The sequence below is a fragment of the Rhea pennata genome, chromosome 15 (genome assembly GCF_028389875.1).
Source record: "Rhea pennata isolate bPtePen1 chromosome 15, bPtePen1.pri, whole genome shotgun sequence".
In the NCBI taxonomy this organism is placed as follows: domain Eukaryota; kingdom Metazoa; phylum Chordata; class Aves; order Rheiformes; family Rheidae; genus Rhea; species Rhea pennata.
In genome coordinates, this window is record NC_084677.1 from 11,687,306 (window position 1) to 11,708,068 (window position 20,763).

Genomic DNA, 20,763 nt, shown 5'->3' on the forward strand with positions numbered 1-20,763 from the left:
CCCGTCGGGGAACAATGACGTCCCTCCGCCGGCCTCTTGCATCCGGGGCCCGGCGCCGGCCGGGCAGGCGGGCGGGGGGAGGAAAGGAGGCGGCGGCGGCGGCGGGGGGGAGAAGCGAGCTCCTCCGGGTCAGACGGGGACCAGCACCGCCCCTGTGCCGCTGCCGGGAGCCGCTAGGGGGGGCTCGGCGACCCCCGCTCTGGCCTCGGGGCCGCGCCGCCGCCGCCGTCCTGAGGGCAGCCTGCGGCGGGGCCGAGCGGACGGCCGGCGGGGGCCTGGCGCCGCTCCCCGCGGGCGCCGCAGCCGCCGGCGCGGCGGAGGTGAGGGGCTGGCAGCCCCGCTGCGCGGCGCCACGCCGCTGCCTCCCGCCTTAGCCACGAGCCCTTCCCACCCGCCGCCTCTGCCCTCGGGCGCCCATTCCTCCCCCGCCCCCCCCCCCCCCGCTCCGTTAACGCTTTTTTTGCGCCGCGCTCAGGGAGCGGCCGTTACGCGCTGGCTCAGCCCCCGAGCCCGCCCCCCGGGAGGCGGGCAGCGGCGCCGGCCGCGGGCAAGGCCGGCAGCCCAGCGGCGGCCGCCGAGTGCCGGCCATGTGGCGGGGCGGGGGCCGCGCCGGGGGGGCGCCCTGGGCCCCGCCGGGGGCCGCGGCGCTCCGCGCCTCGCCGCCCGCCATCGAGTTCCCGGAGGAGGGCCCGGAGCCGCGCTTCGACGGTAAGCGGGGCCCGCCGGCGCCGCGGAGGGCGGGGGGGAGGAGGAAGTGAGGGGAAGGGAGAGGGCGGTAAGAGGGGGAGCGGCCGCCCCCCGGCTGCCTGAGAGGGAAGGAGGGTCAGTCCGGCTCCGCCCGCCTTCCCCCGCGCCCCGAGGAAGCGCCGGCCGCGGGGCGGGGTGATGCAAAAGCGGCCGCCGCTCCCCGCCCCCCGCGGGCGCTGCCTGAGGTAACTGTCGTGTCCCCCCCCCCCCCCCCCCCCCCCCCCCCCCCCCCGGGTAGACCTGGCCTCTGGCTTCACGTGTTCTCATACGCACATGGCTAAAACAGCCGTAATTGGGAAACGATTAGCGACTGGAGCTCCTCCTTCCTCAGCTGCTCGCGTGGTGCCGGGGTTGCGTGAAAGCTGTGGAGAAGGCGTATGGGTTTTAAAGGGCGGGAGGAGCGGGCGGGAGCTAGCTCGCTCCGCTTTTCCCTCCCCAGAATCGGACGTGCCCGCGGAGCTGCGCGTGGCCAACGGCTCGCAGAAGTTCGTGAACTTCACCTCCACCATTCAAAACCAGCTGCTGCTGGTGTCCCTGCTGGAGCACCTCTGCCACATGTACACGCACAACCCCGTGCACTCCCGCTGCCTGTTCCGGAGTGAGTACGGGCCGCGCCTGCCTCTCTCGAACCGCCTTGCTCTCCCGTAGCCCCGAACCGTCCGCGCAGAATTGCCGGGCAGGGTCGTAGCAACGACAACAACAAAGCGGTTCGGACGCTGGTGCCCTGGAGACGAGAGGAGTTCGGGGGGGGGGGGGGGGATGTGTTACCTTTCAAAACGGAAAGGGAACGTAGCCGCAGATAGGCTAACTCGTGGCCAGTGTGCCACAAGAAGGGTGAAAAGTTAATTTAACTGAAAGACTAAGTTCGATGGATATGTTAAATCTGACCAAAAAACACAAATGAAAGAGAGGAATCTAGCAGAAACAGATTTCAAGAAATAAATGTAGCGTAGTTTTCAGTACATCTTTCAAAACTATGTTCTGCGTATATCAGAGTAGATACTTTCAAAAGTCCTTTACTTCCCAGTAAAATCTTTTGACATAATGCTGTGAGCCTGATTTCTTAGATGTGAGGTATTTCTTTGGAAATCTGTGTTTGGGATGTGTGACTTATTTCAGTTATTTTGTTTGATTAACTACATACTTAACACATTTGGGAAGTTATCTTTTTTTTTCCCTTTCTTTCTTGGTATGCATAATTCTAGAAAATAAAAGTAGAGCTAATGTAATATTTGTAAAAGTGAAGACCTGTAGAGTACCCAGTAAGAGCAGTGCAGACAACTGTTATCTCTTCCCTCTTGAGGGAGTCTGATGTAGATGTTTTGCCTCGAGTCTTACTATATCTCTATAAATAATAATAAAGTGTAGGTCACCCTATAAAGCCCTGAGTTGGCGTACAGCTGTAAAGGTGTAAGATAACCTATATCCCTGTCCTTATACCTGTCTACTTCGTGATGGGTCAAGAGAAATAAAATATTAAAAAGGAAAAACTGGATTAAAAAGGAAAAATTCGATTTTTACCCTGTAAATCAGAGTTTGCTCTAGAAAGGTAGTATACTGATATACTGGCACTTACCTACTTTCTCATAGACTGAGGAAAAAAAATTGGTTGGAGGAAGGGGTACTGGATATTTACCCCATAGAAACATGGCTTGTACTGATATCCTATATTGCTATACTAAATGTCAAAAAAGTAGAATAATAATACAGGAATTGAGAAGGAAAAAAAGAAAAATTGGAAATAAAATTTTAAAATAACTAAATTACGCATCAGGCTAGACTAAACTGAATTTGCTTTTGTGAGTGTGATCGCCAGCACCCTGGTAGAGAGTGGCAAGATCTGCTGCTCTGTTGCCACCTCTGCTGCAGAGTGACCAAGGGCTTACGTTGTAGTATTACGACAGCTGTGCCAATGAGAAGCCTTGTGGCATCTTAAATTTTTTGTTTGTTTTATTTAGGCAATAGGATTTTAGCTTATAAGTGATTGACGAGTCCTTGGGTGCCTTGTGACACTGTCCCCCTCCATGGCCCAGGGGCTTTGGCCAGGACATGTTCCATACAGGAGCACCAGCTGTTTGGCTGCCTGGTTTGCTTCTGTAGATGTTGTTCCTCCACTGCCATAGCTTCAACCAGTTTCCCAAGTGACCACATTAATTAAAAAAAAATGTTTTGCTGTAACCATACTGGTTTTGTAGTTTTGGCTAGCATATTTATGTTGGTATGGATTTTTTTTTCCCCACTCTTCTGGTGTGGATAATTGTGTCCGTAAGTTTTGTATAGCAAAACCACTGGTTTCTTACAAGTTTGTTTTGTGTGTTAAAAGAAAAAGTAATAGGCTGTTCTTGAAATACTAGTACTAAAATGACACCTGCGACAATCCTTACAAGTAAGTCTGTTTTAAGCTCTTGGAACTAAGAGCTTTAAAGTATGTTTTTGTAACATCTTCACAATTTCACCCATCTTCTGTATTTGTTATTTTTCTCTTTGCCATAACTTTGTTTTCCTCAAACTGAGAATGATACGCTGTTTTGAGGGGGAAAAAAGCTGACTATATTCTTTATGGCAAGTATGTGCACGAATGTGTGAGTTCATATGTGAATTAGCAAAAAAAGACACTGCTGCTTTTTACTAGAAGCATGTGTCCTCATAATTGTGAACATGCTTTGAATTTCTTTTTACAATGAACAAAATCAGTCCAAAGGAAACAAGTAAGCGAAGGGGTGGATAGTTGCATAATTTATCTGCCAAGGTAAGGAAGAAGAGGAGATGCACTGTGAGTGATGAAGCGGGATAACTGTATTATGCAAAAGTAAAGGAGATTCCGACAAGAGTAGCTCTAGTTTGAATTTAATTAGTTTTGATTGCAGGGAGTGTGGGAAAAGGCATTGGAGTAGAAGTGACTGAGTGTGCAGTTTTCCAGACATGCTATCAAATAAAGTTTTCTCATTTTAAAAAGAACATTTGTCTGCATGGGCTTGGTAGCAGATTTTCTTTAAAGTGACCTTTTTCTGTTCCTTTGTACAGTACTTCGTCAGGCTTTCACAAGAACAGGGTTGCTCTCTCCTTTTGCTTTCTGTGATGAATTTAGTACTGTAAGATTGCAGCATAATAGAGCCATTACTGAACTAATGAAAGCAGCTAATCGACAAATACTTGATGGGGTAAGCTTTAAATTTCTTTGACAAGTTTTGTCTTAAGGAGTTAACACATCAGTGTGTCTAAAGCAGCCTTTGCTTTGGGATTCTTTTAATATTGGATTGGGTATTTCAATAATTACGGCAAATGGTACTTCAGTTCTAATTTGGCTGTTTGGACCAGCATGAGGAAAGGTTCTGGACTGAAAGGTGCAAACCAAAGTTTTTGAAACCAACCGTATTTTATTCCTTAAGGATTAAAAAAATATACATTTTGAAACACAAGCAAAATGTTTTAAATATTGCAGCAGTTTTGACAATGGACATGCATACTTTCCGAGCTCTAACTGTTCCAGTTGATTATATTAATGCCCTCGTATTTATATTAGTGAAGGGCACGATTTGTGCACTGCATAATGTGCTTCAGGCTGAATCAGACCAGTTTGCTTATCAGCTGTTTGAGCTAAGCTAGTTAATTTTATCTTAAGCACATTTTAGTGCTCTCAGATCTGTTCACTAGCAGAACTCTGAAGGGCAATACTCTCCAGAAGAGAGATGTTAACAGATTGCTAGTTGGGTAATAATATTTTAATTTGGTGGAGCTCTGTGCAGAGTGAATCTGTATCCTCATTGTCTTCTAAGAACATACTTGTTTCTGTTTTGATTCTTTTGATTAAGCTGTTAATGTTTGTAGTTATGGCATGGTAGACCTATTACTCTGTGTGGCATGTTTTAATATTGGATTTTATTGTTTCATAGGAGCTTGATAATGGAGATTCTCATGCAATTGGGTATGTATTTGAAGTGCTTAGTAAGTATTAAAGTTAACTCTTTCTCTAAAGTTCTGTGCTCCATAATCAGTTCTGTCTATGCTGAATTTAATTAAGACTATATTTCATATTTTGTTTGCAAAATGTAGAACAAAAGTGAAAATTTCTCTGAAATCTGTCAGTATGATCTGGGAAAAACTTCTTGAATAAAAATCTTAGAGTTAGTGGGAGTATACAAGAAAATTATTAGACATAAACATAAAGAAGTAATTTTAACATTTAGATTAACTTGGCGGCATGGATTTGTAACACACAAAATTACTCTCACAGTGACTGTCCATGCGCTATTGCTGAGTCTGCTGGTTTTCACTATTTGCTATAGCACTATCAGAATATTTTTCTTCTCTTCATAATGTAAATAACATTTATAGATTGTCTATACCTGTAGTTTGTATAATACCTTACTTGTAAGTTCTAATTTGGTTTAATGTAGCCTAACTTTTTTGATTAGGGGAAAAGAAATTCTCTTTGAATCACAGACTTCACGATATTTGAATGAATTTGATGAGATTGCAAGGCTAGGAAAAGGAGGATATGGTAAAGTATACAAGGTATTCTTTAGCCTCCCTTTATAACTAATGTTAGTAGCTAGTTTTTCTTTAAATTAAGGATTGTTGATTTGACTGGTTTATTTTTCTAATAGAAAAATAAAAATATATGTTGTCCAATAGAACAGATGCAAACCTGTTCATCTGAGGGATGTTGGATTTTTGTTTCAAAAGGTGTTTGGTGATGGTTTCTGTTTGTAAGTAGCAGGAGATAGAGCATATTTTACTTTTGTGTAATTTGACCCTTAAACAATTAAAACTTGTATTTCTCATATAAAATATTCTGGTATATTGACTTAAAACAGTGACAGAGACTGGTTAGTCCCCACGCTCCCACATTCTGATTGTGGCTGCTTAAAAAGAAAGCAGCAATAATTTGAATATAAACTGTCCAACACATTGATGAATTGTACTAAATACTTATAGTATAGGACTAACTTAAAGTTTCCCATGTGGTAAGTGCCATTTACTTATGGCACTGAGTTGTTGTCTCACAGATTTATTGAGAACTTGATTAAGCAGTTACCAGGATCTATCAACGTTAAATGAGTGTGGGGGTGATTATTAGGGTTTTCTTTTCAGAAGAAGGAAACAACTTTTTTTTTGTTTGTTTCCAAATCAACCATGTTGTTATAATGAATTTGTTTTATATCTCTAAAATATTAGAATATGTAAGATTACACAAACATGGGGTCATGAAGCATGTACTTGGGTTGTTTACTAGTGTTTTGGAACATTTGGATGTGACGTTGAATTTGTCGGCCTATTGCTAGTCAGAGTATTTGGACTAATCTAAGAATTAGAGCTGGAAATCAATATGGACAGCATTTTTTATTTTTTATTGATGGAAATATAGGTGTAGACTTTTGTATTTTATGCAGATTGGATTAGATGTTTACACTCCTGAAATAAGGCAAAAGCAGAGTGTCCATCTCTTAGCCAGCCAGGGTCTAATCTCAGATTCCTTCTCTGATGTGGGTGAAAGGTTACCTGAACAGAAAGCGGAATTTAAATTTTAGAAAATAGTTGATTCTAAAGGATTTAATAACACATTAATTTAAATGCATTAAGTTCTAATTTTGTCTTTTTATAATTGTGTTCAGGTCAGAAACAAATTGGATGGTCAATTCTATGCTATTAAAAGAATTAACATTAAGAAGGCTACGAGAAGAGACTGCATGAAGGTATTATTTTTCCTGTCAATCATCTCTAACTCCCTGCGTGCTGCAACTGATTCCGATCTAATTTAGTAATGCAGTTAATGTTTCCCAAAATATTAAATGCAACAACTGTTTTCCATAAGATGTATTCTGTGTTTCTAAATATTTAATGCTAACTGTATCTAGTAGAAAAGGGTAATTGAGAGATATTTAAGTCCATTAAGAGAAGCATATCATTAACTTGAATTTGATCATCTCTGCAGTTATAAAATCATAATTTGCTTTACATCTCCCAAATTTTCTCCTTTATTGAAGTGATTGTTCTTTCTCTCTAGGAAATGACATGTTTTGTTAGCTCCTGGGTTTACCAAGCACTCAGGAAAAAAAGAAAATCATTCTTTCTTCTTGGTTGTTTTTTTAGGTACTACGAGAAGTTAAAGTGCTGGCTGAGCTACAGCACCCTAATATTATAGGCTATCACACTGCTTGGATGGAACATGTTCAAATAGTATGCCCAAAAGGGAAGTACAACATATTGTATAATTTCTGCATCTAGCGTATAATATCTGTACTTTCATTTGCAGGAGAATATTAATGTCTTTAATAAAATAACTTTTTTCCTCCTAAAAACATACAAACAAAAAACAAGCTAGAAATGAACACCAGGTCTTAGTGTTGCTCTTTGCACATAAATCTCTAGTTTTATAACACCCTTGTTAGGTAATGATGAATTTGGAAGTGTGAAAGTGTTAGCTTCGCTTCTGCTAATATTTGAAGAGGATTTTAAAGTTGTGTGAAATTCAGTGGAATACAATGAAAGACTTTTAATGCAAGAGGTAGTGAGTTGACTAGGAGGAGAATGAATACTGGGGAACAAACTACTTCAGATATACGTAGGGAAAGTGCTGTATAAGGAATAGTAGAGAAAAAAAATCCTATGCTGCTCTTCTCATCTGTCTTGGAACATTTTAGGAAACAGTTTAGAAAAACTGAAAGAACCTGGAAATAATTTAATGGCAAAAAAAAAAAAAAAAAAAAAAAAAAAAAAAAAAAAAAAAAGCTCTCTTATTCTATTTTCCACAAGAGAGTTTTAAAAAAACTGATGAATTTAGTTTCATAGTTTTGCAGTAGTGGAGCGATCTTTGTTTTGGATATCAGCTGCTGCCTGAAACTGTTCAGAATTCATCTGTTTTTATCTTCATTATGTATCTTCTACCCCGCTTTTCTCTCTTCAGTTTCTCTTTTCTCAGCCCTTCCTACACTTTGTCCTTTGGTCCCTTTCTAATCCTAATCCGTTGGTCCCTTTCTTTCTTGTCCTCTTCTGGAAGTCTTTAGCATTTAAATCTTTTATCCTCTCTTAGTGGGAGGTTTGCTTATCCTGTGTATGACTTCATTGCTTTCCATGTCATTAGCTTGACTCCCCTAGTCTGCTATGAGCACAAGAGGCAATGTGTAGGAAGTAGGTAATACAGTAAAGCAGACAAGGCTTTTACTGTGATACTGAGAATGTTGAAGGATATAACTTCTTAGTTCTAGAAGTAATTCGCAAGTGTTTAATGCTGATAATACTGGTACCTAACTAGATGTATGGGTAGGTCCTGTGGTACTTAGGTTTCCTTTAGCTTACAAAATCTTTGCTTCTGAAGCCTGTGGATGCTAAACCAAATTGCTCTCTTTTTCACATAAATATGCAATTTTAATGAAAAATATTCCAAAATGCCAGATCTGTCTAAAACAGTGACAGGGTGACGCCAAGAGTCATGCTTTATGTAGCTGCTGCTTTAACTCTGTGTATCATTATGTACATTATGAGCCCTGATTTTGAACTGGCTAACTTCTTAAAATGAAATCTGGATAAATGTATAAAAGAGCCCAGGACAATCCTTTCAGTGATCTCTTAACAACATTTATTTTCTTCTTATTTCATGAAAAAGATATGAAAAATGAATTAGGCATGGTTGTTGCTTAGTAGCATAAGGAGTGCCTTTTGCAGCAGCAAAAACAGAGAAGGATATTTGTAGATAATTACGTTTTAAGTTCAGTAAGATGCAGTAGCTTAAATGTTAATTTATAGTAGCTGTATGCATGCTTTGTTTTATAAAATACCATGTTTATCTTTTCATCCAATAGATAAAGCAATAATGAACTTGCAGTCATTGTCTTTGGAACAAGAGAATGGCAAGTAAGTATTATAAACCTCAATGATAATGTTTATTTGGCCTCGACATAAAAAGATTACAGAATTCAACATGTATTTACAAAAGTGCTATTTACTTCCAAATTATAACACAAAAGTGTTAATTATCCTTGCCTTTGTTTTCCCTTTTGATTGCACAAGCTGAAGAATATTGTCTGATTCTTCTATCTTGTTTAGATCTTCGGATTTCTGAGCGCTTGACTGTAGTACTGGGCTTTAAACTTATCTCAAAAATTTTGTGCTAATCACCAACATTTGTTAATAATGCTGGAGTTTTGTTAGATAGAGTTTCTTGTTAGAAAAGGGGGGGTATTTTTCAGAAAAATATAGATTAGCTCTTTCAATAAGGCGTTTGAATCCAATGGGCAATACTACAGTGTTGCTTACTGGAAGGAAAAGGAGATGCATCATACTTCTGCCTAGTAAGTAGCATGACCTAGGCTTGTACATATCTATGAGCTGTCTGTGTCAGATTCAAAAATCTGTGCTGGGGGAAGATGTTAGAAAGGCTGGAGCCTACACTGCTGATTACGTGATCGTAAAGTTTACATGGGGTATCAGCTGAACTCTTTGGAAAGCGTTTTGCAATAAAAAAAAAAAAAGGTTTTGAGAATACCATATCACAAATAGATGGTATAAAATTGTACATATTTTGACTTCTCTTCCATACTTTATTCTTTTCAGTGATCACTGTCACATTCAAAGTGTGGAAAGTGATAGTTCGATTATCTTTGCTGACCTTACCTCACAAGAAAAGGAGTCCCATGATAGTAGCCATCCTAAAAATCTGGATAATGAATCAGTGCAGAATATGGATGTAAGGAATACTTTTACTAACAGGAATAATAAAGTATATACAAAACCGAATAAATGTGAATTATCTGTAGAATTACAAGAAGACACTGCAAATAATGTTGACAGTACATCAAGTGATTTTAAAAATCATTCATCATATGGACCTCATTCTAGTCTGGATAAAGACAGTAGCTCTGTAAGTAAGTCCTGCATTGAAGAAAACTCTCAGACGGATGTAGCTCTGTGTGGAAAGTTTGAGGTAAATGGAGTTCTCTTTAAATATACTTACTTCTGTCTTATCTGATGATTTTTGCAAACTAGGTAGACATAGGAATTATTTATAATAATAAATTTTATAAATGAAATGACTGGGATTAGAGCCAAAAATACAGAAAATTCTTGTGTTAAGTGGATACTACCATTACAGGGAAGCTGACCAGAGGACCTGCCAAAATTCAGCATACAAGAATGATATTAGTATATTTGACAACTTGAGTCCTTTCAAAGTATCTATATGAATAATAATAATAAAATTCATCTCTTGCATAAAAGATCATCAAACTTGAAAATCTTCTACGTTTGGTAATGATGGCTAATCCCGGTATTATTAAAGCATCTAGGAATGTAACATGGTACCTATACTGTGTAGGATTAAACTTTTGTTAATTGATGTTACTTGTGAAAGAGGAAAGCAGGAACAGGCCAGAGAATCACCACTCCACTTATGCTTCCAGGACTTTGTTGGTATTCATACCACTGAATTGTGTATAACACAGGCAGCTCTGGCATGTTTCAAGTTTTTGCTATAATTTGGAGCTCCTCTTGCAGAAATCCCAGATTTCAGAGATATTTGCTTGAGTTGTCTGATTATCAAGTGAACCAGTACATGAATATGTGACTGTTCAGGATCATGCTAATAAATCATAAAATTCAGGTCAGGAGGTTGAAATTTTGTAGTATTTTTTTATTAATTTACCCTATTTTAGGGTAGTCAGAATACATCTTTGTTCAATATATCTAGCAAAAAAGAACAAAAGTAGTCTTCAGCTCTCATATGACTCTTAGAGTATCTCTCAGGCTGTTTCCTTAGCTTTATTATAAGCTTTATAAACAGTTGTTAAAATTTGAGGAAAAAGCAGAAAGCTAAAGCAAGGTAGCACTGTTGCATCTGCTTCTTAAATGCAGCAGATCAGTAATACTGTATTTGCTGTCCATTTGATAGCTGATTCTTAGTTTAAAAACTGAATTTTGTTTTTACTAGCTTTAAAGAAAATGTGGAGGGAAATACTGTTTATATTGCACAATTATAGACCAGTATTTTTCTGTTAGGTGGAGTATCGTTTGATGCTTTATATTCAAATGCAACTGTGTGAAATCTCCTTGTGGGACTGGATTGTTGACCGCAATAAGAGATGCAGTGAGAGAACAGAGGAAATTTCCAGTAAGATTCACCACTATTTTTAAAATTTACTAATTATAAAGCAAATACATTTTTTCCCTAATTGGAAGTCCACTTACCTGATTTTATGTTTTTACTGCAGCAGTTTATAATATGGGTCTTGATAATTATATTCTTCTTTCACTTAATCAAATAGCTGCTAGAGTGAAGAGTATGGAACCTTTATATAATAGGTGTTGGTAAAAAAAAGATTTAAGTTCATGCATTTTAGACAACCCTCAAAAAAAGAACAACTACATGCCTGAGGCATCAGTATTACCTGAAGGGATATATGCCTGGGTGATATTACTTATTTAGGGTATAATTTTAATTGAGATTATCTGCTTTTTCTTAGTAAGCTGTCTAGATATTTGAGATTTTTGCCTTGGAAGTAGTCTAGTTGCTGCAAAACAGAACTCAGCAGAGGCTAATTTATCTGTTGGGGAAAATACAAACACATCCTCTGTTCCAGAGAGGCTGCAACATACTTAAAAGCCTTTAAGTTTATTCCGAAGACCCAGAACTACTACCCAGGCTTATTTGCATTGGTCTGAAGGATCTAACTTTTACTTTGTTTGAATGGCTGGAGGTTCTTAGGTCTTGAGGTACCAAATCATCTTCAGTAATTGTTGACATGTGGAAGAACAGGTCTATTAAAGCACTGGAGATATATTCCTTTCTCTGTGACACTTGTATATAAATGTATATACTTAACAGATTGTAAGATATAAAAGTAACGCATAAATATTTATTTAATATTTAATTATTATTAAGATGAAACTGTTGTTCCATTCCGTCATGAAACGTTTGGCAGCTGTTTTCCGGTCTCAGACGACTTCCATTGCTAGTCTTTTTAGTTTTCATAAATTAAGAAATGAAGCGCCTGTTCAGGGAACAATGGAATTATGAGGGGGTTTGATCTTACTAAACACCATTTTCAAATACTTTCCATAGACATCATGAGAGGAAATGTCTGTATTAGACATTAATGTCTATATCAGACATTAAGAAACAGAAAACCAAGTAGGAGTAAATCATGAGTGTTCAAAATGGCAAGAGACTGTGATAGGTCTGAGCCTTTAGAGTGAAAAGTAGTATAGCTTACTAAAATAAGAGTTTGAGAAATGGTAAAAACAATTAAATGGTAAGTTTCTAGATAATTTAATTAGGGCAGCTAAAAAAGAGTTGGAAATTTCAGAGGGTAGCAAAACAGTAGAAGGATTAGGATTCAAAAAAGAAGAGTACAAACTAATACAGAAAGCATGGCATCATGCAAATTAGTATGTTTTTGTCTGGAATTATATTTTCCCTTCCAACCGAACACTTACATAGAGGTAAAGAGTTCAAGAAAAGAAAGAGATTAAATGGAAAACAGAATTTTGAATGAAAAAAAGAAAAGATTTGAGATTATTTTGGTCGGAAAGGAGAGAGGTGGAACTAGACCTAGACGTATACAGTGAATAGTAATCAGATGAACGTAATCTCTGACACTATGCTCAGACGAAGATGATAATAAGGAGAGTCCATCAGTATTTCGCAGCATGCAAAAGATTTAGTCATTTTTTTCATAATTTTTAAACTCTTTGATTTATTTTATAAGACAGAAAATAACCTGATGTTTTCTTGCTTTTATTTTTTATATACTGTTTTGATCCCACAAGAGTGATGGGAATAGTTTTTACTTATTTATTTTTAATTGAATTCACAGGCTCTCAGAATTGGACAGAGAAATTACAATTTTGTAAAAGGTATGATTAGTTTATGAAAACCACTACTGTCAGTTACCATTGGTGTCTAGCAAGTTACCAAGAGAGTCGAACATACAGATAGTGAGGATAGTTATTTTAGAGTTTGTGGTTGTTAAAGTCATAATCAAATGACTACCTTGACAGAGGGTTAAAGGAATCTTTCAGGCAGATGTGTGTTCATGTCCCGTAACTGTCCTCTTCTATATTTTGAGCTTAGTAACTCTTTGCTGTTTCAAAATACTCTGTTAGAACCATGGGGAATTCCAGTTTTTGAACTATACTCATTCTGTTAATTCCTTCCAGTTCATAAATAAACTGAATTCAACAAGACATACCACCATAAACATATAAAGTAACTCAGCAAAATCAGCTGAAATAATTCCATTTTCAAATTGTTTTAAGGTCCGTACCATCTGGTAGATGTCAGCTGGACCACGAAAATTTTTCAAGAGTTGCTAGAAGGAGTATACTATATCCACAGCACGGGAGTGATGCATCGAGACATTAAAGTAAGTTCATCAGTTTATCACTTGAGGTTAAAGAAAGCAAAGATAACTTGAATTATAGGAGAATGAAAGCAACATCATAGTTAAGGTTGAGATAACCTATGCATTTAAGAATTTAGCTACATTATGTACAAAAAAAATGCTCTCTCCTCTACACAAATACCATATTTACCTTACTATAAACAAATTACTCAATTACATTGAATTAAATGTAAATTCTGATTCTGATTAAACTCTGGCAATGTCTCTTCCTTTGTCAAGCCATTTTTTTTGTCCTAAACAGAGATGAACAGATTTTTTATTTTTAAGGTAATTGTAAAAATAATCAAAGAGCCCCCTGAATACACCTCAGTTTTCTAACAGCAAATCAGATAGCTTTTGAAAATATGTTGACATTGTGGTTACTACCTTTTTTTAAAATCTTTCTCGTATTTGCAAGTAATTGCTCTCTTTCAAAATGGTTTCCATCCCTCTAAGAAACTGAAATTCTAGGTGTATTTCAGTGAAGAAATGAAAAGTTTTGTTTTGTTCCTATTAAAAGTAATGAAGTGCAAACTTAGAAAAATACATTTGGGATGGATAGGAATAGGATGCCTTTATGTGTTCCTGTATAGTTTTTTTCCAATACTCTGATCATAATAATAGTTTTGACTTACTGTTGGCTTGAATGATATGCATGGGTAGCATATATCTTGCTTTTTCTTTCCCTGATTCATCTGAGAGACTCAAATAGCAAGAAATTCGATGTCTGTTTTCCTAATCTACCTCCTACAAAGGTTCTCTTCATCTGATATAATAGCTATGTGAAGGAATTAGTGTAAAAAATCATCTTGATTATTAAAACTCCACATGTGAAAATTTGGAATTACTTCAAAACACACAATATTAGTGTGCATTCTGGATTATTTTTAATTTTTTTACAGACTGTTACAGGATTAACATTTTTTTTAGTTTGCTCTCCTGTTTATTGTGTCGTCATGGCCTTATTTTCCAAAGTTTTGAGAAGTCCTGGTAGCTGTATAAAGAATTCCATATAATTACTGGAAGTCTGTTTTTGAGCCAGTACTTGTTCTTTTCACCATATATTCTTCTAACAGTGAAGATGCAGATGTCCTGCAGAGACAGTAGTTTCTTTGATAAAGTTATAAGAAAGTCTTTCAGCGTTTGAAATTCTGAGAACAGAAGTCCAGGGGGTAGGTGTCCTTGATTATCTCTTAACCTCAATGGATATGAGAGTCCTAGCAACTTGTTCAGCAGTGCCGTATATTTTAAATTTGATCTGCGCTGAAGAAATGAAAAGAGCGGAGATTGTCCATCTCTTGTTAAACTGTTCATGTCTGCTGTATACTCTAATAGAAGATCAACTATTTCCTTTCTGCCGCTGGAGCAAGCATCATGAAGAGCTGTTCGTCCTTCATGATCCTGAATATTCACTTTGGCTCCATTATTTAATAGTAAACAGATACAATCTGTATTGATACCTAAAATTCTGCTTGCTTTAAATGATGCTGTGCACACTGCAAGATGAAGGGCAGTTCTTCCACAATTTGGATTGGCGAAATTAATGTTTGCTCCATAGGCAATTAGAGTTGCTATTACCTGTTCATCTAGTGACCCTGCAGCTATGTGAAGAGCTGTCCTGCCAAACTTGTCTGTGTCATCTATGTTGGCACCATGCTCAATAAGAATGGATATAGCTTGAAAGCCTTCAGACTGCTGGCCTAAATGTAGAAGTCTGTCATTTTTGTGATAACGCATTTCAGGATTTATATGATGTTTTACCTTGTGCAAGCTACAGGAACACTCTTCTGTATTATATTGTAAAGTTGGTTGATTTCTTTGGAGTTTGTGTGAGATGGATGTCCCAACTGTGTAAGTCCTGGGCAAATTTAGTAGGAGAAGATGAAGTGCTGTGTAGCCTCTGTTATTTCTGTAATATGAAGCATTGTTTTAAGTTAGTTTATTTTTATTAGGTAAACAAAGTGTCTTAAATGTATTAAGTATTTATGGGGAATATTTTAAAGGCTAAAGATGATGTAGATTAAACCTTCTGAACTGGCATAACATAACATAGTAACAGGTCCCAAAAGTTCAGTTGTTAGAACAAATTTTATGAGTTGCCATGACCTATCCAAAGCTAGGTGGTTAAATTATTTTTGCTAACTATAGCCTCTGTGTGCAGTAGTGCATAAAGTGTTCAGCCTTCAGACTCTGTATTTCTAATTTTTATAGCATAAAAAATAAGACTTCATAGTTCAGCTCCAGGTGAGTGAAGGTCACAGAAGGAGTGTAAGAACTACATGAGGCAGGCAGAAGGTCCATCACAGCTGTGACATAATCTGGCTGTACTTGGGGATTTAGATGAATGGATTATAATGTGTTATGGGAAGAATCTGTAGCCAGATCTGTGTTCTAAATCAGCAAGGTTTAGCAAGTGCTAGCACTAATTCTTACCCTTTTTACTCTATTTTCACCTTATGATTTTTTTTTTAATTTTTGTAACAAGGCAGTTTGCAGTTTAAGAAATGTATTCAATAATGATTAGTGTTACGTGCTGCATTAACAGATACTGTTTCTGATAATGATTTCTCTGTATATTAATTGTATAAAACAAAATTAAACTTTATATTCAGAATGATAGAGGTGATTCCACCATATTAACTCAGTATATTATAATTTGAGGAAAATAGTCTTAATAATCAAATGAGCCTATTACATTCATTTTGGACGGTGATATGTACGTATGTACAGTCTTGATAGAATGCAGCATAAGCATCTTCATGGGCCCTACCTTATTTTTGGATCAGCACCCAATTCTAGCAAACATTGCAAACTTCTTTCTCTTCTGTACTTAGCAGCTAGGTGAATTGGAGAGCTAGCATGATCCTACAGAAAATGAAACAAGTTACAGATATTGGTTATTATATTTCTGAAGTACTTTTTCTATTTCGTACTTGATTTTGAAGGTGATTTTTGTAGCCATTTTTATAGTGGTCATTTTAAGGCAAAGGCTCCTAATTTTCTCATTTAGCATGAGATTAAGGAAGATCTTCCACAAATTGTACTGGAAATCAAGTCAGAGTAAGGATCTGGTGTAATATTTTGCCCCTGATAGGGACCAATAGTGAATGCCTCAGAAACCATGTAGGAGCTCGAGGAGTAGATAGTGATCCAAAATATTTTGCCACTCTTCAGCCATTCTTCAGCTAATAGATTTCTTGAACTACATGTAGCATCTCATTAATAGCAATTTATGGATATTTCTAGAATTTGTCATTTTTTAAACTTGTGAACTTAAAGCAGCCATCCTGTGGCAATGAGTAAGGATGCATAGTGAATTAGTTTTTATTTGCTGGCAATAATTTGATGTCACCTATTTAATTTTTTTTTTTTTTTTTTTTTTGGAAGAGACAGTAAATAGTGTAGTCTACTCACCTTTTCCATTCCATGTATGATTTAAGAAATCTTTATCAAACCTAACAGTTTGTCTCATGTTTTATATTTACAGATTCCTTGAACAGAAACCCTTTCAAATTTGGAGCATTCATGTCACCCATCTCTGTACCTTTTTCCGGTCTCTTAAATCCTTTTTGAGATGGGAGGCTCAGAACTGCATGCAGTATTGAAGATGGCAGTGTATCAATTCATATAGTATCATAATGATGTTTTCTGTTTTATCTCTTCTCCCCTCACCCCTCAATCATTGCTAACATTCAGTATGCTTTTTGGACCAGTATGAAGTGTTGACATTTTTAGAACTGTCCACCACTGTTGAGCAGTAACAGTCAATTTAAAGACAGTTGTTATACATCTAAAATAGGATTGTTTTTTTCCTTCATGGATCCATCTATATTTTCATGTTTACTTGCAATCATAGGATCACAGAATCAGTAAGGTTGGAAGGGACCTCTGGAGATCATCTAGTCCAACCTCTGATTGTTTCTCCAGTGATGATCACCTCCAATGATTTCTTTTGTCATTAAACTGCCTGCTTGCTAAATACTGCAGGATTCTTCTACAATTCTTTGCATTCAGACCCCATCTTTATTGCTATGAGTAATACAATATTGTCAGCAAACTTTGTCCTCTCACTATTCACCTTATCTTTTCTAAACCATTTATAAATATGTTGATCAGCATGGTTACCAGCACAGATCCATACCATAATCAGTTGATGACACCCTTCACTGTGAAAGCTGACCATTTATTCTATCATTTCTTTTGTGTCTTTAAACCAGTTACTTTTGCATTTGGGTAGCTTCCCTCTTATCTCATTGCATTTGAGTTACTGAGGAGCTTGCTGAAGCTCTCGTCAATTTTTTTTTTTTTTTTTTGAAATCCAAGTAAATGGATTGTCCATTTACCTGTTCAAAGTAGTATGAAATGTTTAAGGCTTCTCTGCTGCTCTGTTGGAGATCCATGTTGGATTTTCAGCAAAGCGATATTTCTTTGTGCTGACAAGCTCAGTGACTTTTTTTTTTTTATGTTTTACTAAGATTTAGGAGTCTGATTTCAGGCACTTGCTTTTAGAAATTGCAGCCACTTAATGATTCTTAACGATTTTTTCTTTTTAAATAGATGTAGTAAATGTCTTAATCTAAAAGTATTCTTCATCACATAAATGATAACCTTGACCAAATGGTTACCTGGAGGGAGAGCAGATCTATGATGTAAGGGTCCTTCCAAGCACTCAGTGGTTCGTTGACAGGATAATCAGCTAGTAGAGCTTTAACAGTGCTACTGTCATCTTCCATTATGGCTTCATATAGCCGTTCCAGGTGTGAATTGTTCCTCTGCCCACAGGAAAACAGAGGGCAAATAATGGGAGCGGCATGTCTGTTGGCTCCCTTGATTATGTTACCCATAGGCAAGGGAGTTGTGGTTTTTGTAATGAAAATACATAATCAGAAATAACAGATTTGGAATTTGCCACTTGAACAGTCACTCTTTGTGATGTTGTAGGGTGTCAGGTTCTAGAGTAGCGTCGAAGTTACTTCATTATTCAGTGCAACATTTAAAAGTACTATAAAACCAGCAAAAGCTTAAGAATGGAAAAAAAGGCCTATGTTCCCTTTGTTTTATTGCTAGTGCTAATTTGTATTTAGTGGAAAAATTGTACTAAGAAATACAGCTTTCGCTTCTCATCCAGATGTGAAGTCTGACAACTTCGTGATATACAGATTATGTAAAGATAGTAATTTCATATCACTTTTTTTCTATCAAGTATTTTTTTTTCTAGATGCATAAGGCTAATGTTTCTCATCCTGTTGGTCATGCAGCCAAAATATAGAGATAAAACTACTTCGGTGTTTCCTCAGTCAGTGCTCTCATAACTTTCGTCTTTTTTCATAACAAATTTCTCAGAACCAAGGAACATGCTGTGGCTGTGCTCATGCTATAGAAAAGTGTATTTTGCTTTACATTATGCCTAAGCCACAAATACTTTTTAGTTCTTTCTCCTGCTATATCAGTCGGTCTGATTTGCTGTTCTCTCTTGCATTATGTCTTTTTTGACATTACTGTTCTGCAAATTTCCACTTCCTGCTGAGGAGAAAAAAAAAGGGACTTTATCTTTCCACTAACTGTTAAATTGCTCCTGTTTTGCTTTTCTTCCTTTTCCTAGATCTTTCATATGGGGTCTTTTTGCCCAAATGGTATTGCTAACATAGAATTTGATGTTGCCTATGAATTTATCTCACTAATGAAAACGTTAAATAATTACTAATTGCCTTATACCTCTGAAACACTGGATGGTATAGCTTTTGAAACAGCTGAATGAAATTTGTTATCCCTTATATAGAGATATTTAAGATTTATACTGCCTCTTTTTGTAGCCAAGGAATATCTTTCTATATGGATCCGATCGTCATGTCAAAATAGGAGACTTTGGATTAGCCTGCAAAGACCTTCTTTGGGATGAAACAGAACAATGGCTTCAGACAAAAAGAATAAATGGTACGATAAAAAAGTTTAGTAGTTTTCAGTGTTTAAATTTTTATGGTATTAAAAACATTAATATTTATTTCATAAATAAAATGGGAACACTGGTTGAGTGACTCTAAACTGACTTTTTAAAGGACTGACACATACTTCAGGAGTGGGTACTTGCCTCTATGCCTCACCAGAACAATTGCAGGGCTCTCACTATGATTTCAAGGTAGGGATTTTTTTTGTTCCCTTTAAACACATTTAAATGCTATTAAATATTTTCTGATTAGATACTGAAATTCAGATATAGCCTAGAATAACATGCCGTATTTATCTGTGGAGCTTCAAATGTCATTTTTCAGAAATTACCTGCTTAAGTTCAATAGCACTATTCCTCTACAAAGAAAGTCTGAAAGTAAAACTGAAATGTAACAATTACTTGTTTCTGTAAGACATACTTGTGATAGAGTATAGGAATAAAATGTAAGTCTTTTAGTAAGTAAATGCATCACAGTTGGTAAATATTCCTCCTGCTGTTACTTCTACTGTTTTTTTTTCCTGAAACATGGATTTCAACTTTGTCTTCTAGTTTGCTACTAATGCAAAAATTACTCATGTTTCTAAGGTCATCTTGAGGAAACTAGAGATTTGAATTTGAGTAGCTTTATTTGTATCATTATATGTTTAGGAGAAATATAAAAGAAATGTAAAGTATCTGTGATCCCATAAGTTTTCCTTCACCTCTTTTCTAGTCAGACATGTATAGTATGGGGGTTATCCTGCTAGAACTCTTCCAACCATTTGGAACAGAAATGGAAAGAACAGAAGTTCTCATGCATTTAAGGAATGACCACATTCCTAATACTTTCTACAAAAAATGGCCTATTCAAGCCAAGTATGTTAAACTCCTAACCAGTAAAGTGTCTTCACAAAGACCAACTGCTGCTCAACTTCGTGAAAGTGAACTGTTTCATACTGCAGAACATGTAAGTTATGCCAATAACCTCACCTCTTGCAGGGTAAAAACTGCTTTGAACTGATCCCCTTAGTTTCCCTGCCTCTATTATGCCCTCTGCTTTTTTTTTTTTTTTTTTTTTTTTAATAACTTAAGAAGATTATGTGATTGAGAGACTATTTTTCTGACCGTTTTATTTGGACAACTATATTACTGTTTCTGGTCTCTTAAAGGAAGTAAATGGCCATCGTGCACAGATAACTGGACACTTGATTTACAAACATCTTGAGGGTTTTTTTGTTGTTTTTTACATTTATCATAAAAGCTTTTGAAGCTTTTTATCAGCTTTGCAGGATCTTTTTGATTTTCAATGTCCTTGTTATGCATTTTTGTTTGTGGACTATGTTGTAGCATCAAATACCTAGAATAACTGTGTTACTGAAGAACAAATGTTTTTTGCGCTCTAGTTTACGTGCAGCTTTACTAACAGGGCTTTCTCCATGCCTGTATATAAATAAAGCAAGCTGACTCTCACTTTCAGGTTATTTGTAATCTACAGCAGAAAGTGAGACAGCAAGAAGAAGAAATTGAAAAACTGAAGAAAAAAATAAGATTGCTTTCTGAAGAACAAGATGACCATGAGAGGCTTGGTTCTCCAGTTTAAGTATCAGTGTGTGTGTAAGAGGAAGTAACCTCTCTTGTACATAAAGCTTGTATTTTTTTTTTTAACATAAAAATATTCCAGTACCTGTTGTCCTGTCTGTTCTTTAAAGACAT

The 20,763-nt window shown here is 37.3% G+C and overlaps 1 protein-coding gene across 1 annotated transcript; it reads left to right on the plus strand.

Annotated features, from left to right (window-relative positions):
* The first annotated feature begins 14 nt into the window (after nucleotides 1-14).
* EIF2AK1 (eukaryotic translation initiation factor 2 alpha kinase 1) lies at nucleotides 15-20,733 on the plus strand. Its single transcript, XM_062588608.1, has 16 exons — nucleotides 15-320; nucleotides 525-708; nucleotides 1,187-1,345; nucleotides 3,772-3,908; nucleotides 4,641-4,672; nucleotides 5,163-5,262; nucleotides 6,363-6,443; nucleotides 6,841-6,938; nucleotides 8,548-8,601; nucleotides 9,301-9,670; nucleotides 10,741-10,852; nucleotides 13,000-13,106; nucleotides 18,938-19,058; nucleotides 19,181-19,260; nucleotides 19,784-20,017; nucleotides 20,528-20,733. The coding sequence occupies exons 1-16, from the start codon at nucleotides 15-17 to the stop codon at nucleotides 20,648-20,650; spliced, it is 2,298 nt and encodes a 765-aa protein (XP_062444592.1). The 3' UTR covers nucleotides 20,651-20,733.
* Nucleotides 20,734-20,763: the final 30 nt, after the last annotated feature.

What these genes read in the sequence shown, in the direction of transcription:
- EIF2AK1 (XM_062588608.1), top strand. Translation starts at nt 15, where the DNA reads ATGACGTCCCTCCGCCGGCCTCTTGCATCCGGGGCCCGGCGCCGGCCG. An exon ending in CCCGGAGCCGCGCTTCGACG is followed by an intron (nt 709 to 1,186) that starts GTAAGCGGGGCC and finishes TTCCCTCCCCAG; the next exon opens with AATCGGACGTGCCCGCGGAG. An exon ending in GGAGATTCTCATGCAATTGG is followed by an intron (nt 4,673 to 5,162) that starts GTATGTATTTGA and finishes TTTTTTGATTAG; the next exon opens with GGGAAAAGAAATTCTCTTTG.